This window comes from Psittacula echo, assembly GCF_963264785.1.
Source record: "Psittacula echo genome assembly, chromosome: 16".
Taxonomy (NCBI): Eukaryota; Metazoa; Chordata; class Aves; order Psittaciformes; family Psittacidae; genus Psittacula; species Psittacula echo.
Window position 1 is genome coordinate 6,596,482 of NC_137752.1, and position 16,548 is coordinate 6,613,029.

At 49.7% G+C, this 16,548-nt stretch overlaps 1 protein-coding gene across 1 annotated transcript in view; it reads right to left on the reverse strand.

Moving 5' to 3' along the window:
* Positions 1 to 16,548, reverse strand: part of COL27A1 (collagen type XXVII alpha 1 chain) — a gene marked incomplete at its 5' end in the record, with an annotated part of 149,780 nt that overhangs the window by 25,362 nt on the left and 107,870 nt on the right. The window contains 6 exons of the mRNA XM_080630648.1: positions 9,350 to 9,457; positions 10,897 to 10,950; positions 11,679 to 11,732; positions 13,561 to 13,614; positions 15,742 to 15,795; positions 16,462 to 16,515. Coding sequence (XP_080486774.1) covers positions 9,350 to 9,457; positions 10,897 to 10,950; positions 11,679 to 11,732; positions 13,561 to 13,614; positions 15,742 to 15,795; positions 16,462 to 16,515 — 378 coding nt within the window. The remainder of the gene's footprint in view (positions 1 to 9,349; positions 9,458 to 10,896; positions 10,951 to 11,678; positions 11,733 to 13,560; positions 13,615 to 15,741; positions 15,796 to 16,461; positions 16,516 to 16,548) is intronic.

Below are 16,548 nucleotides of genomic sequence, written 5' to 3' on the forward strand. Positions count from 1 at the left end.
AGCCAAGAAAAGCAGAAGAATTCTAATCTTAGGTCTAGCATGTTTGAAATTCCATTGCCGGCTTCTCCAAGGACCAAGTTTTGTAAGTTTTTTTCAGGAAGACCTTAGATATTCCCTAAAGGGAAAGCTAAACGGTTTGTTTTCTAATGCAAATTGATTAATATTTAAGGACAAAGAGGCTTTCAGCTGCTTTTGGCCTTGACAGCAAAGTCAGGTCTCTTGCACGGCACAGCGATGTTTACTGGGAGCAAATAGATGAGCAGCCCAGCTTTAAACTCTCAAAACATCAACAGTTGAAGTCTATGTTACAACAACAACAAGCAGAAAAAACAAAGTAAGGAAGTTGAATGAACTGCAGGGAGATATGCCCCAGATGGAGCCAAACAGTGTTAAAATCCAGACCCAAACTCCCCCCACAGCCAGTGATGCTCTAGGTCTGGGGAAGCAGTTACTGAGACGTGACTCACCGTCCTGGTTTGACTCAAGGGGACTCTGCCTCTTGGCACTTCAGAGGATAGATATGCTCCTGCTTTGCTTGCAGAAGGAAGGAAGCTCTATGAGGGCACAGACCTGACGAGATCACTTCTCAAAGCCTATCTCAGGCAGGTTCAGGATTAGCCGGGACTGTTGTGGAACAGGAGCACGTGTCCATGGCCATTGAGTGAAGGTCTGAGGTTACTTCTCGCTACCAACAATGAGGCAGGAAAACATACTAAAAGCAGAATGTAGCTACTGAATAAAGAAAAGAAAGCACCAATGGTGATGAGGAAAAACCCCAATGGTGATGCTTTGAGGCAGTGGACATAGAAAGGGCAGAAAAGCTAAAACACTACTAAAGACAGGATGAGGAAACATAGGATGACCATGCCCATATTGTTCAGGGCCTGGCCAGCAAGCTCATTTAAAGGGAAATGAAAAAGCCCCATATAATTTCCTACCGCTCAGCAACGTCTCCATATGAGAACCTCTGCTTCATAAACTTTGATCGGGAGAAGCCTCCCTCTATGGAAGACAGTTCACAAGCACTCAGGAAATTAGTGGGATTATTGGGGCCGGGCATTTGAAGACATAAATGTTTCAGATTTATAAGAAACATATTTCACAGTCACTTTGTCTTGCAGTAGTTTGGAAGGGGAGGAGACAGGGCAGCAGCTCCTGAATGAGTATGGGGAGAGAAGAAAGACTTAACTGTTCCTGAGAAGAAAGACCTGATTGTACTGCGGGGTTCAGAGGGCTTCACTGGGATCACTGGGAAGTAATGGGCTCTTGGCCTGCTTGTGGAAGCTGAGTGGTGAGTGCAGGTAGAGCTGAATGCAAAGTGAGGTGGGGAAATCCTATATAGAGATCTCGGATGGAAAGACTACAGCTAGCATCACTATGACTTTCCTTTCAGCCAACTTCCTCAGCTTAAAATGTGGAATCCAACCCAAAATGTTGCACCCCAAACTTTTTCTTTTAATACAAATTCTTATCTGCATGCAGATGTTGCTCCGAAATATGCCCTTTATGTGTTTTGCGGATGAGGTCTATTTAACTTGTTTTCTCAAAGCAGTCACTGTGTAAGGCAGCAAAGAGCTGTGCTGTGTGCTCTGAGCTGCTCTGCTTTGGTCTGATAGCCCTGAACTGCCACTAATTTGTTATTTCCAGGAAAATCCCTTTTTTCCCCCCTCCTTCCTTCTATTTCCTCATCTCTAAGGAAGCAGAGCAGACAAAAGTGCCACCAAAAGGCTTGATGGGTAGGTACGAAGTGCAGGAAAAGTGCAAGCCCTCATCCCCACTGAGCTGTGAAGCTTTCATGCACGATGACACCCAAATGCTCCAATGAATCTGATGACTGGGAATAAAGGAATAGCCACAGCACTTGGGCACTATAAGCCCGATTCACACTAATGAGCACTACTTGTGCTCCCAAAACCCACTAAGGGTTAACATCTTCCTTTTGAAGGACACAGATGCCCTGGGGTTGGGGAAGAGGAGGGGAATGAAATCCTCTCTTGCAATAAAGGAGGGGAATCTTCAAGTAACTGCCCAAAGAGCGCGTCTCCTTCGCCTGAGTCAGGAAAGAATCCGTGCCAAGACAACGGGATTCATTTCACATTCTGGCTCATTCTAACTGCTATTAACTCTAAACGAAGACCAGCTGGGCTCAGCCTGCCTGCCCGAGCGGCACAGGGACCCGGCAGGGCTGGCCAGCACTGCAGGGACAACAGCCCCTTGGCTATAGGAGAGCAACCTTGGTCACTGCAGGCAGTGATTCCACAGGGACTGCTCTGTGGTTCCCTGGGCTCACAGGTACCCCTGAACCACTCCAAATCAATGGCTTTGAGGGGCTGAGTCACAGAGACTGGAATAGTAGACAAGAACAAAGTGTCCCAAACAACAAAATCCATTGTGTACCTCTCCATGAAATGGGATGTTGAGATTTCCACACAACAGACTGAACCAGGGGCCATCAGCACTGATTAAAGCAAAAGGAGAAGAAGCTGACTACAGCAAAGTTGCCCAGGGATGACAACACTGCAAGGAAGGAATAAGACCAGAGGGTTGCAGCTATGCAGAGAGGCTCTCATCCTGACCCTTGCTCTCACCCTATTCAAAGCAGAGTTCAAGCACGTTTGACTGCATTCCTGAACAACTTCATTCGCCTTTGATTTTTGAGGCAAGGCAAACACCTGCTTATGGCTTTGTTAGATATTTGTCTGCGCGAGGATATTACTCCAAGGCTGTTACACAACGATGCACCACGGCCAAGTGCAAGCACCTTCAAGCTATAGAAACTGGAGTCCAGTAAGCTGTGTCTTGGGATGTGGGCCATGCACAAGACCAGCAGACACTCAGCTCTATAGCAAAAAGCCCTTTGACAAGCAGAGCTGGCTCAGGAAACATCTACTGTAATGCCCATGGGACAATACAGCCCATACTGAGCCACAGCACAGGGTACAGGAGCAGTGCTGGGGAGCTCCTGGTCCTCCTCTGCCACTGACCAACCTGCATGACCCTGGGCAAGTCACTTTATGTTGTCTATCTACTGCTAATACACTCTTCAAGGGAAAGATTAGGAATAACAATACTCATTTCCTATTTTAAGGGTGTGAGGAGCTTGCTGTTCCCACTGACACGCTGCCAGGGCTCTCATAACCTTCTTCTGCACACCAAGCCCAGTATCCGCCATCCCTTCCATTGCTCAGTTGGGGATAACCCCGCACCCTGAATTTATGAGAGTTTAAGAAACCTCTTTCAAGTGAGAGCTCCACAGACAGCTCCATGAGAAACAGCTTTCCCAGGAAACAGCAGCTCAGCACATTATAAAGAGCCCAGAGATTCCTGCATGGAGAGCAGAGATTAAAACCAGAAGTAACTCCAGGATTGTCCTTCGCCAGCCCCAGTGTTTCCAGGGAGCTGGATGCCATGGAAGTGATGTGGTGCTGCCAGCTGTCCCTGAGCTCAAGTGTTGGAAGTGAATGGCTGGATGCAGCGACAGAAAATCTTGGAATCGTGTTTTTCAGTGGCAGGAAACAGAAAAGAACAAAGAGCAAAAAATCCCCACCCTGGGACAAACTCTGCTGTGAGTGATGTTTGGACAACGTTGTGAGAGAGAGAGAATGGATGGGAATGGGCCTCTGGTGTTACAGAGCCCAGAAACCAGCCCCATCTCAGCTGCGACCACAGTGTCTGGAGCAGCTCTGCTAGACCAGAGCAGAAGATCCATCCTGGCCAACAAGTCCTCCTCTTCCTCTTCAGGACTGCAGCCTGTAGATGATGGAGAAATGAGAGCACAATGGGAAGGATGCTGAACTCAGGACATCATCCAGCGCTGCATGTGCAGTTGCTGCCGCTCTGGGGTGTGATGTGGCTGAGACCACGATGATGGAGCCAAGAACAAGTTCACCCAGTGCTCTGTGCTGGGCTGGATCCTGGGCAAAGCACTGCGAGTTCCCTCAGAAAACCTTCTCAGATCTCTACCCCAGCCCAGCTCCATCACTTCACCCTCTTGGAGAGCAAAGGAAAGGACTTTGGACCTTGTCACATCAGCCCTTAAAGCCCTTTCGGTGCAATGTCTGTGCCATGCAGCAGGGCCAGCACATGCAGCCAGATCTCTGATGTAATTGTTTATGGCGATTTATATCATCGGAGGGTCTGGCTCAAAGCTTTGCGAGTCCTGAGATGGCTTGAATGACACTGCAGACAGGGTTTCAGGTTAAAAAGGAAGTGGAAAAAGAGAACTCGGCTCCCAGATCTGCTGAACAATGAGGGATTTTCTTGTTTCAGAGCACGTTGTATTTCAGTGCTTACAGGGCTCTCCAATTGCTTTCCTGGAACTGTAAACCCCTCGCTATCAGATGTCTGCCTTGTATGACAACCAGTGCATTACCAAAACCACAGTGCAGAGCTACGGAGCGCAGCTGGAAACCCACCACCTCCCTCCTGCCAACTGGCTTGGGCTGTTTGCACAGCCACTGGTGGATCAGTTGTCCTCCAAGGGAAGGGATGAAATGCTGTATTCGCTGTAGGTAGAGAGGAGAAGCAGCGGGGAGAAGCACTTCTTGGGGGGGATGCTCATGGGGACCTGTGTCCAGGTTGATGGTCGCATACAAGTGACTTCAACCTCTTATTATCCTCTATTGCAAAGAGCAGGGTGGACTGGCAGCCAGCTCCTTTACCCTCCAACAGTGTTCTCTGGGTGTTTCAGGCTCTGTGGCACTATCCCCTTGGACACTTATAGGTTGGCAGATAAATTATCTTCTTATTCTGACAAACTACACCATGGCACTTGCACTGCTAATGAGTGCCTTGCAGGGTTCCACAGCCTGTTGTACCTTTCAGTCTCCCCACAGACTGCAGAGACACATCCTTGCCCATACATAAAGTCTGGATCCTCAGTGGACTCCCTACTCTGTTGATCCCAGGATTCGCAGCTCCAGCCATTCTCTCTGAATGAAGATGCCCAGGCAATCCCTGATGCTCTGCAAGGGGGAGAGATTTGCAGCTCTTTGTGGCTCAAATGAGCCAATTAGAGATCAAATGGCCAAGTCCAGAAGAGAATCAAGATAGTGAAGGCAATGAGTTTGTATTAGAAGACTGAAAGCTCTGGAAGGAGATAATATGTGAGACAGCAGCTCAGGAAAGGTGCACAACTCTGATGCAAGAGGATCTTGCACTCCGCTGTGTGCTGGTGCCCTGATTTCTCCCTTTTGACCAGTGGACAATTGGCCCATCCCTTTGTTGAGCAGGAACTGAAGGGAACAGCATGAACTTGGACAAAGTGACCAGAAGATAGAGGATACTCACTTAGCTCCAGCTGCTTCGAGACCTGCCAGCCACAGCTGGGAGACTCATGGACCAGCTTTAGCTTGCTGAAATCCACTGGCTTTGAACCACACACAGGCTATCCCCAGGGACACAGCTGGGGCCTCCCTGCTGCTTTTGTTTGGGATTTAAAACCAGCTTTCAGATATGTTAACACTGGGAATGGTTGAGCCAATTTAGAGCTTCGAGTCTTCAACAGTGCTTCTTGGGTGCTGAGGGAAGCCTGGTCATGGTCTTGGTATCTGTGATAGATTCCAAGCATCAGGATGGCTCTCTGGAAAATGAAGCCTTGCTCAGTAAAGCCAGATGTGTCCCTGCTGTAGGGATCAGTCACTGGGTGAACGTCTCTTTTCTGGCCGGCTGAATGCAAAGTGAGGTGGGGAAATCCTACCAAGGATGGAAAGATTAGAGCTAGTGTCACCAAGACCTTCCTTTCAGCCAAGTTCCTCAGCTTCAAATGTGGAATCCATGACCCAGAAGAGCAGCACAGACCTTTTATGCTTCCTCCAGCTTTATCACCAGCGAAGGTGCTTTAGCACATCCCTTCTTCATCTGCCATCTCCCAGGTTGTTCTATGACTGTGCAGACCAAAGAACTGCTTAGCCTCTTCCTATCCCTTGCACTGGCCATCTCCATATGGTGTTCATGCCCTGCCAGGTTCCCCCAGATACAACAGAGTGCTGCCAGCACCAGGCGTTCGCCCCATACCAACATGTGCAAAATGGGCTTGGATATGTACCAGCAATAAAGCATTTCAGAGCAACCAGATGCTTCATTTCCTACATTGGTCAGGAGGACACTCAGCGGTGAAGTGTCGCATTCCTTTGGACATAAGCAAAATCAAGACTAAGACTAAACATGTCCTTGGTGTTAAGGAAAAATCTTCAGGAAGGGATGTAGCTGCGGGAACATGTGATGGAAAGGGTTTTTCCAGAGGCTGTTGCTGCTCAGGGGGGGCATATCTCTGTGGGACCCCTCTAGTACCGAGTCAGAGGGCAACACAAAGCCAATGCAAGGCTTAGGGAAAACTTCTCTCTATGTCCATGACTGCAGACAGGTGTCAGCTTCCTTAAGATAATGTGAATCTCCTCCAGATGTTGAAGATGAGCTATGCACTCCTGAATGGAGGTTAGTTTGTTGGCACAGGTAACCAGACAGATCCTTGTGTGCTCTCTTCCAGTAACAGCACAGAAACATCAACATCTCCCCTTTGTAGCTGAGCAGCACATCACCGGAGGAGAAGCGAACATCTCCAGTCCAGGGAAAAGTCAGCAGATCCAGGCAGGAATGCAATGAAGCACACGTGTCATGCCAGGAGAGACCAAATGAAGATGTAATTGCTGCAGTTCTCTGTAAAACCATCTCAACTGAGTACTGGACAGTGTTAACACTGTCAGATGTATTGAAACCATATGTAACGTGTGATGCGCAAGCACACAATATCTGCAGCACACCCAAGTCCAGCGTGCCTCCTCCCTGCACTATAAGTGGCTCCACACCTTCCTAAGGCAATTTCCCTACCAGACCTGAATGGGTTTATCACTGTGCCTGTGGTGGCTTCTGTGGCATTGCATTGCAGAGGACGGGTCGATGTGATATTCCAGCGTCCAATACTCAACTGAACACGACGCGGTTGCCGTTCCCTTTAGCATCCCTGAGCTGTCAACTGGGCAGAAATCTAAGGAAGATCCCATGGATCTTTGTACCTTTTCCCCATGGGAAGCTGGGATAAAAGTCCCAAAAATGGGAAAGGAAAAATTAATTGTTCTTCTATCAGAGGACTTCCATCTTCAAATTAGCTCAGCAAGACAGGAACACCAGCCTATATATGAGGTAATGGCCAGGCATTTGGCAGGGGAGCCAATGCTATCTGGAGCCTATGTGGTCTCTGACAGTCTGCCCTGGGTTTAGACATAGGGATATACAAAGCAGCACATTAAAATAGTAGATGGAAATATAGCAGTCTGCAGTAAAAAAACACACACAAAAGGGAGTGATTATGAGCAGGAATCTTGGCTCCGTTGACTCTTTATGGCATCATGTTCCCAGGGACATGCTGGCAAATAGCGGGGATGGAGTCTGAGAGAATCTATATTTCATACTCTATAACTTAATATGGCTTTTGCCTGAGTTTAGTATTTTTATTGGGTTCTTAAAACACGCACTGTATAAACACGTGAACCAGCCAGAAGCACAGCACGTGGAGGGCCGGGTGCTGAGGGTGGCTGTCCATGGAGCTGGGAGGGAGCCGGGATGTTGGGAACCACCCCATGCCATACCACCCCTTGGTATGGTCCCAATCCTGCAAAGAGCTCCCTGTGGATACAGGGGGCTGTGGCCAAGGATGGCCTTATTTAGGGCAGGACTACAGCCTTATTCTGTACATGTATGGTGCTGCATGGCAGTATTGAGCCAACTTTTCCACTTTCGAGTCGAGTCAGTGCTCACATCGCAACCTCAGCCCAAAACCAACATAAATCCAGCCCCTTTGCTTCCATCCCCTTGCACCCTTCTCCTTGTCCTTCTTTTAGCCAGCCACCATGTCACCAAAGGGAAAACCAGCATGCTCCAACATTGAGCATCCTCCCAGTGCCTGCCTGCCCTGCAGCTTCCCACCCATCCTGGACAGGGATCTCAAAGCTGCCATAAACCTGGTCAAACCTGGGCTCCTTCTGACACATCCAGAGACGTGTGGGGTGGGAGCCAGCGTGTTCCTTGGCTGCATCAGGAACAGGACTTGTGCTATAGGCGAGCACGGCCGCTCCGCTCAGGCAGGCTGCATCCAACCCAGCCAGGCTACGGCTGCACAGAAAGAACCTCACAAGTCTTACACGTCTGAGGGCTTTGATCCACAGCAATATTACAATGAATAAATCATGGTGTCAAGCTGACATAGTCTGCATTTCAAGCAGAAGGACCTGACTTGGCTTGCAGAGCAGCCCAGTGGGGCACTGGGCAGAGCTATCTGCATCTGGCAACACTGAATGAGCCCCAGGCCAGACTGTGCAAACTTATCTCAGAGCCAAAATCACACTTTCTGTGACACCGAAATCAGACCTCCAAGCGAACCAGGCATGCTGGGGACATTCATTGAGGATCCAGGGATAATTTCCTGCTGATTTGTTCTATTTGTTTTCTATATTTAAGGGGGAAACCCAGAACTAAGCAAGTAATCATCAAACAGAAGTGAGAGAAAGCAAAAGCTGGCCGTTTCCAAACTCCAGGCCAAGGCTGGAGTGGCAGCCAGGGGAAAATCAGTTCCTTGCAGTCCTTTGCACATCCCTCTCTATACCCTGCGAGGTGGTCCAGCAGAGGCACCGTGTCCCAAACCCTATGGCAGAGCAGGGAAGTGATCCACATCTTAAGTGTGCATCCTGATGGAAAGACCAAACCGTCTCCTGGATGTAGGTCTTTGCAAAAATAACACACTTTATGACAACATTTGCAATGAGCGACATCTCAGATGGGACTGCTTTAAGCAGGGTCCTGGTTCATTGATTCCATCTCCCTCTCAGGCTGCCCCTAGGAGTTTTGCTGCAACATGGCATGCTTTGTTAGTCGTATTAATGCCTACAGTAATCACTGCCCTTGTCTGAAACAAAAGAAGAAGGGGGAAAAAGGGAAAGAAAAAGCCTATTTATTTCTTACTAAGGTTTAACTGCAATCAAGTCTCTCAGGCAGAGGACTGAAAGCTTCCTTTCAGTGCAAAAGGATTTTGTCTCTTCAGATGAGCTGGTTTGCCCTCTGCAGCCCAAAGCTCGGTGTGTGCCTGAAGCATGAGCTGGGGAGCATGTGCTGCACCTCTGGGCTCAAGCCGCAGCCACTGGGAAGGTTAAAGTCATCTTGGACACAGAGATTTAGACAAGAGCTGATCCTTCTAGGACAAGATGCCACTCTAATCTGGAAACCAGGGTGCAGTGGCGCTATGGAGAGCACAATACCTGTACCCTGGTGATCCGATACCCGCCTGTGCAGCTCGGAGGGGAGAGCAGTGATTGCTCCAGGGACCCCATGGGGAGAGCAGGCTGGTTTCCAGACTCACTCGGACACCTGTGATGCCGGGATATCCAGGAGGCCCTTCCTTTCCCTTTAGTCCTTCGTTGCCTTTTTCTCCTTTCTCTCCTTCCAGGCCTTGGTCTCCTTTGTCTCCCTGTGGAAGAGAGGAGGGTGGGAGCTTTCCATACCCACACAGCGCATGGGTCACTGGAGAAGGCAAAAAACCCACCACATAATTAATATTTCAGGAGCCTGAGAGGAGGAAGCCTGCGAGGGAAAGGATGAATGAGGATGAGTCATAATGCACTTGACATTTAAAACATGAGCAAAACCAGGTTTCTTGTGTTTTGTTGAATGGCTTGGCTGGAGGGGAAGGAACTCCCCCATTACACAGGGTAATGTGAACCCCTTTGCTTCCCCTTCAATAAGAGCTGAACCTCCCACGTGAATGAGACAGGCAGACAAGAGCTGCAAGTCTTTCTTGCCTAAGCTTGGGATGCTGAAAGGTTCATAATGGGACAGGTTTGTCCGGAGCAGCCGCTTGGCTCCTGCTGCCAAATGGGAATCAGCCCAGGGCTCAAATAAACTCTGCACAACAGAGTCATCTCGCCCTGGTGAAGGATGTGTGGCCCGAGCAGCAGGTATCACGTCAAATCACTGCTCCTATAATTGATAGCACTGAATTTTACGGAGACAACCAAAAAGGCCAATTCTGTACTGACAGCAGCACCTAACACTTGTGCAACCAGACTGGCTTTAACAGTCACTTCCTACTTGCACCTATGATTGTGAGAGCAGAGCAACATCCCGTCTGCTTAAACAAATGCTCTTCTGTCCAGAGACACATTCAGGCTGAATAGATCTGGTTTGTGGAGCTCTTAGGGGTAGCGGTGGCGAGAGAATACAGAAGTCTTGACTGTCTTTAAAGAAGAGTCTATTGGTTCAGTATTCAGAGATAAGCAGCATAGAGACACATGGCAAACAGCTTAACTACAACGAAGCAATAAATTGCATTGTTGTGGGACTGGCTGCTTTTTCTTTCCATGGAACAAAGCTGTTGGCCTGTTTGCATAGACTGGCTGTGCAGGGACAGGAATCGAGCCTGTTCCAAAGACCGGGTACCAAACCCACAGCAGTGAGATACAGAGCACAGCACAAGCCCTTAGCGAGCCTGTGGGGCTTTGCCAAGAGGAAGGGCATCTGGTTTCTTTACTTTCTAGCAATGCTCTGGCCGGTGGTGCAGGGCAGTGATGGACAGCTCTTGGTTTCCCGTCAGGCCCTGGAATTCCTGATTAGTTGGAAATTGAATCTGCAAAGACTCAAATAAAACAGACAAATTGTTGGAAACCAGAGTTTGGGGAACTTGACCTTTCTGGAGATCTGATCAGGTGCCAAAACCGCGGGCAGAGGAGTGAAACAGGAGGAGCCCATTACGTGTGCTTGCAGGAAAAGAGTCCTTAGAGGGAGCAGGGCAGAGGTTTATTGCCCAGAGGACCCAAAGACCTCTTTAGCTTCAACCTGGCCTTGGGAATCACAGGACCCTAAGTGCATGGGGATGTGAGAGCTGAAACGTGCCATGAGAGTGAGGTTTACCTTGACACCGTCTGGGCCGGGTGCCCCACTGTCCCCTTCCAGCCCCGGTTCCCCCTGTAAGACAGAAGCAAGCACCATAAGGATGTGCATAAACAGGCTTTTCCCTAAGCTTTCTGTAGGTGATTCATGGCAGTGAGTGACAGGATCCCAGCCCTTTGACATGTCCCATCTCACACCCTAATGCTGGAAAAGCTCTTCTGGAGCAAGAGCAGGAATTCAGCCTCTTGCTTTATTCTGGGACACAGTTTCTCCTCCATGGACCCTATGGGAAGACCTCCTTTTCCCTGTGTTGAAAAGGGGGCTCGGTCAGCATTCATTTAACCTGGGGCTTCCCCATCCTGCTTCAACAACTGAACTTAGTCCTGAGAAGGGGCAAGAGGCGCTGCCGGATTCAATCCGTGCATTCATCTCATCCCTGGCTCCCTCCCACTTGTGCATAGTGTAGCCAGTGTTTCCCTGCTTAATGCCTGCCTTCTGCTCCAGCATTCCCTGCATCCTCCTGGTGAACAGGACAGGTCTGTTCCCACACTGCCCCTTTCATACGTGAGGGGGTCCCAGCAAAGCCGCACTGTACCATTGGGGATGCTCACGTAGGATGCTGAGCTGGAGCTGACGGGCTCTGTGAGGAAGGTGTTGCCGTCACCCGCAGAAGAAACAAAGGCCATAAGGGTTATGGCATGCTCAGAGCAGGGTCTGTCTGCCCAGGCTATGAGTGAAGAGGGAGCAGAGCCTCTGGGGGACTACTAAGGCAAAGCAGCTCATCCAGAAGGTGCTGGACTCACCCGTTGGCCAATGAGGCCTTGCTCTCCAGGGGTTCCCAACTGGCCAGGATCACCCTAAAAAGAAGGAAGCACACATGGAGACAAGCAGTTTACTGATGGTGAGTGAGCATGAAGCACTCCCCATTGCAACCCTCATTTTGACTTTTCCTTCTACACAAGCATCTTCAGTGTGTGAGGGGGGCCAAAGGACAGGTTGGCACCACCAGCACCTCTGCTCGCACAGTGCCAGCGCACAGCAGATTTGTTGCAGTGATGCTCAACAAGACAGGGATTAGTGGTTGTGTCAAGAAGATATTCCCTTAGCATGGTCCTTTGGCAGCAAAGTAGCAATGCTGGGTGCGTGCAGCGCTGCAGGAGACACAACCAGGGCAAGGGAGAAGAAAGCCAATAGCTCTTTGAGCCTCAGCATCACTGAGAAGGGTGAAGAAGAACCTGAATCTTTGATGGCACCAAAATGAATGGATTGAAGGCAGCAAACAAATGGATCTTGACGACAGGCTGTGAGGTTGTGATTCAGCACAACAGCCAAAAGGCAGCTACATCCCGTGTGTGCCCATCTGAGATAAGTGCTTTGCAAGGAAGAGAGCTCAGGATACACTGAGGTAAAAGGGGAAAAAGCTTGGACCTATCCATACATCTTATCCTGCATCAAACCAATCTGCAAGTGATGACTGCGCAAACCAATCCCAGCCTGTCCCAGCACTTCCCACCTTAGGATAAGGAGCAGCACGGGGTTGACGCTCCCCGGCCCCCAGCAAGGATGTGTTACAGCAGGTAAAGGGGTGTTTGTGCAAACATCATGTCCTGTTCCCAAGGAGCGCAGCCGGGAGCACGGGAGCTGTAACACCCGTGCGGCATCAGGAAGCCAAAGACATGGCAGCTCCAGTGGAGCGTCAGAAGGTTTGCCAAGGAAAACATGGCAAAGGATGGGGCTGGGGCCAGGGGGTGAAGAGCAGCACAAAGGAAATTGCATTTAATCCCCACATAGAGCCTGTTCAAACACTTTGTACACAGGAGCGAACCTTCAAACCGAGCGGAAAGGGGGTTAGGATCAAATAAACCCCCCTGAGCTGCTCGGCACAGGGATCTCATTCAAACAAAGAGATGCTTTTTAGAGGCCTTTCCGTGTGGACAAGAAGGTGCATTCATGGCTCTGGAGAAGGGCACCCTTCCCCCATAACCTTTACAGGAGTTCAGTCCCCATGGAGCTGAGGCTTGGAAACTGTGGCAGGACCTTGTTTGGGAGGGTTTTTGAGCTTGGGACCTGCCTGAAACTCTTCTTGTTTCAGTTTAGAAGCTGCTGGATCTCTGGGTATCGAGGACTCCCCCCTCCACTCAGACTGAGCGAGAAATGAGCTTCATTCCCAAGGTCTTCATAGCTCTTAGGCAGAAGATCCCTGGGATGGAGCTTCTCTCCATCACCATGGGATGGGGCTCAGGACTTTGTAACTAAGGGCTTAAAATTAACCTGGTTTTATCTCTTAAACTTTAGGACAAGGGGAATGGGTTTAAACTCAAACAGGGGAAGTTCAGGTTAGATATAAGCAGGAAGCTCTTCCCTGTGAGGGTGCTGAGGCACTGGAATGGGTCACCCAGAGAAGTGATGAATGCTCTATCCCTGGCTCCAGCCACATTGGACAGAGCCTTGGGTGACACGGTCAAGTGTGAGGCATCCCTGCCCTTGGCAGGGGGTTAGAACTGGATGATCTCAAGGTCTTTTCCAATCCAAACCATTCCATGATTCTATGATCTTTTGTGGAATACGCAACTACTTTGGCTGCTGGAGGGTGAACCCCAATGTTACCCCATCCTGCAGGAACAGAGGTTGCTATTATTATCTCCTTGGCCTGACACAGCAATTGCACTACGGGGTTTTTCTTACCTTCATGCCAGGTTCGCCTGCAGGGCCAGGTTGTCCTATTGAGCCAGGCGGTCCCTGGGAAACAAAACACCCCAAGATAATGAAAAAACCCATTGTAACCGAGCAGAAAGCAAGATCAAAGACATAATTCCTTTAGCAGAGCCCTCCTGGGACAGCAGAGCCCTGGCTGCAATGTAATTACCTCCCTGGAGCTGGATCAGGGTACACAGCATCAAAGAGGCTCAGTCCCTCCCTTGCCTCATTCCTGGGAGGGCTCTGCTCATCCCTCACACATCTCCTGTCCCCAAACACCTCTGCCAAGCACTTCCAACTCATTCCAACCCTCTGCTTTCTAAGGGTAGTAACCACGCCAGGGAGCAGCACTGGGATTAGAAGGGAAAGAAGGGAAAAGGTCCAGAATTAGACTTAAAAGCCCTTTGCAAGGGTCCAGCAGGATGGCTGATACATCCTGCTCCCTGAAACCCCTCTTCTCCGTCACTATTGGTGTGAGCACACTCTCCACGCCACCAGCCCTGGTTCTGGTTAGGGTAAAACCTTAACACAGCCTCGGGGGCTGCAGCACATCGAGATGGCACAGCTTCAATCATTTACTCTGTTCGTTTTCTCTAGGTGTAATGGGCCAGCAAACATCCTAATGCCAACAACTGGGCTCAGACTGGAGATCCATGACTCAGGGTTGTTTCTAGGCTGTACTAGCTGAAAGAAAGTGGCTGACTCCTGTGTGAGCATAGACACTGATAGAGAGGCTTGGCATCCCTCAGAGAGCCTGACCTGGGAGACTATGGGAAGTCAGATAGAAAGAAACTGTTCTCACTTGGTGTCCAGTTTACAATAGCAGGGTCATGTTCATCAGCTATCTTTAGTACCCAGGTCAACTGGGAGCTTTAATCTTTGTACATATTCTGCTACCTCTGGGAAGCACGGGGAATGAGAATCAGTCAAAGAAGCCCAAAGATGGGACAGCAAAGAATGTCTTTAAAGGATTTGAGTGGTTTATTTACTTATGATATTTGCTTTCCGGACAACACTCTCCCTTCTCTTTACAGATGGGAATGAAGAGCCCAGAAGTCAAGGGAGCACTCTGCTGCCCAGGGAATAAAGCCAGTTCCAGACTTGCTGAACTGGATTCAAGTTGAGGAGGGAGCAAAGGCGTGTGTGTTGGGTTTGTGAACAAACGATCAAGTCACACAATGAGAAAACTGAGGCTCCAATGAAAGCAGAAATCCTGCTTTGGTTTCTCCAGAGGTGCCCGTGCAGAGAGCGGCTCCTGGAGGAGTCAGATTTGAATCAAGCTTTGTACTTTCCTGGTTGGCAGCATCCAGAGGGGCTCGGGAGCAGCTTTCCAGCTGCCCAGTGTGGTTTACCATGCTGAGAGCTCGCTCCATCCAGTCTAGCAGCCATGAGAATGGAAACTTGCATGACTCACACTTTGCAGTAGAATGCATTAAAAGCCACCTTCATTGCTGTTTGCACAGCAGAGTGAAACATCACGTCTATATTACAGCTCAGGACCTATGGAAAGGAGCTACCCAAAGGGAACTGGCACATCTGGAATAAACAGCTAAGACTGTAATACTTCAAGTGCAATGAAATCAAGCCAGGGCTGCAGACAAGTTAGGGAGGAACCATGGAGGCATCTCCTGCACTCCATTAGGGCACTGTTTGGCTGCTGCTGCTTTGGTTATGGTGTGTTTGTGCCACTGCTTCATGGCAACGGCAACCCCAAAGCACTGTCAACAGCAAAGGTATTTCTCTGAGCTTCCTCAGAGGCTTGTGTTGGAACTGCCATAGCAATCCTTATGGGCTGTCTTTGCCAGCAATGGCACCAGTGAGTGGGGAAAGCCAGTTTTCGGTTTGATTTGTTATTGTATTTGCACTGCCCTGGTGCAGAAAGATGTTCCCTGGTGTGGTTGTAAAGCCAGGTCTGGGACATGCTTGTTGGTGTGGTCAGCTTTAAGATGTTTCTCTTGTTGTGGGTCTGCACATCTGCCAGCTGCGGGTCTATGGCCCGTGATGAAAATGGTGCTCGAGTTCCCGATTTTCACCATTTGCTTTGGAAGCTGACTTTCAGACTCAAGGGAAATCCCTCCTGCTCGTGACCCCTCTGCACATTTACTCCTCCCTCACACCTACCACTGCTGGTGCAAGGGGAAAACAAACACGAGCAAAGATCAGACCTACCTTATGCCCGATGTCTCCCAAAGGCCCGGGTGGCCCCTGTGGTCCTTGCGGCCCCTGGAAAACAGAGACACAAGGCTCTTCTCATACGAGTGTTTTCATTTCTGAAGGGCTATCACTGTAAGATAAAACACCAGCTCCCTCCCACTTCACCGAGTGCAAGAGATGGCCAATGAGATGGGTGAGCTGAGGCACCTTAACAGGCAAACAGCGCAGAACACCCTTCATCTTTCTGGTTCTCACCCTAAACAACTGCAATTGGCAACGTGAAAATGCTTGGTTTATCCTCTCCCTTCGCAGTCCTGGTGGGTCCCAATAGACACAGAGAGCAGAGGTGATTCCTGCTTCGGTGTCCTGTTGGCCCTCCCTTAGGGCTGTGTCTTCACCAGTCACCTCCCAAGGCCATGGGCTCAGTTCTGACACTGTCCCAGTCCCAGCCTTGCCCTTCTTTGCTCCTTTCCCTTCCAGAATCCAGCCCAGGCTGCATCCTACACTCTCCCTGGCTGATCCACAGCCCCCTTCTGATTTCCAAGGGCCTGACCTTGTCCTTCCCCATGCCTCATAGGACTCCAGCCAAGACTTTCACATCTCCGACCAAGCTGGAGCTGGCAAGGACAGAGAAGCTGGGAATGGGAATAAGTGGTGTGGAAGAGGCAGAGCAATAAATGAAGTCGCTGCGTGTGTGCAAGGAAAGACAGAGGAAGAGAGTAATAAGACACTTACCGGGTCACCTGGAGCCCCTTTTGCTCCTGGAGGTCCAGAAGGTCCTTGGATACCCTAGAAAAGTCAAACACACCAAAGTCAGCTCCA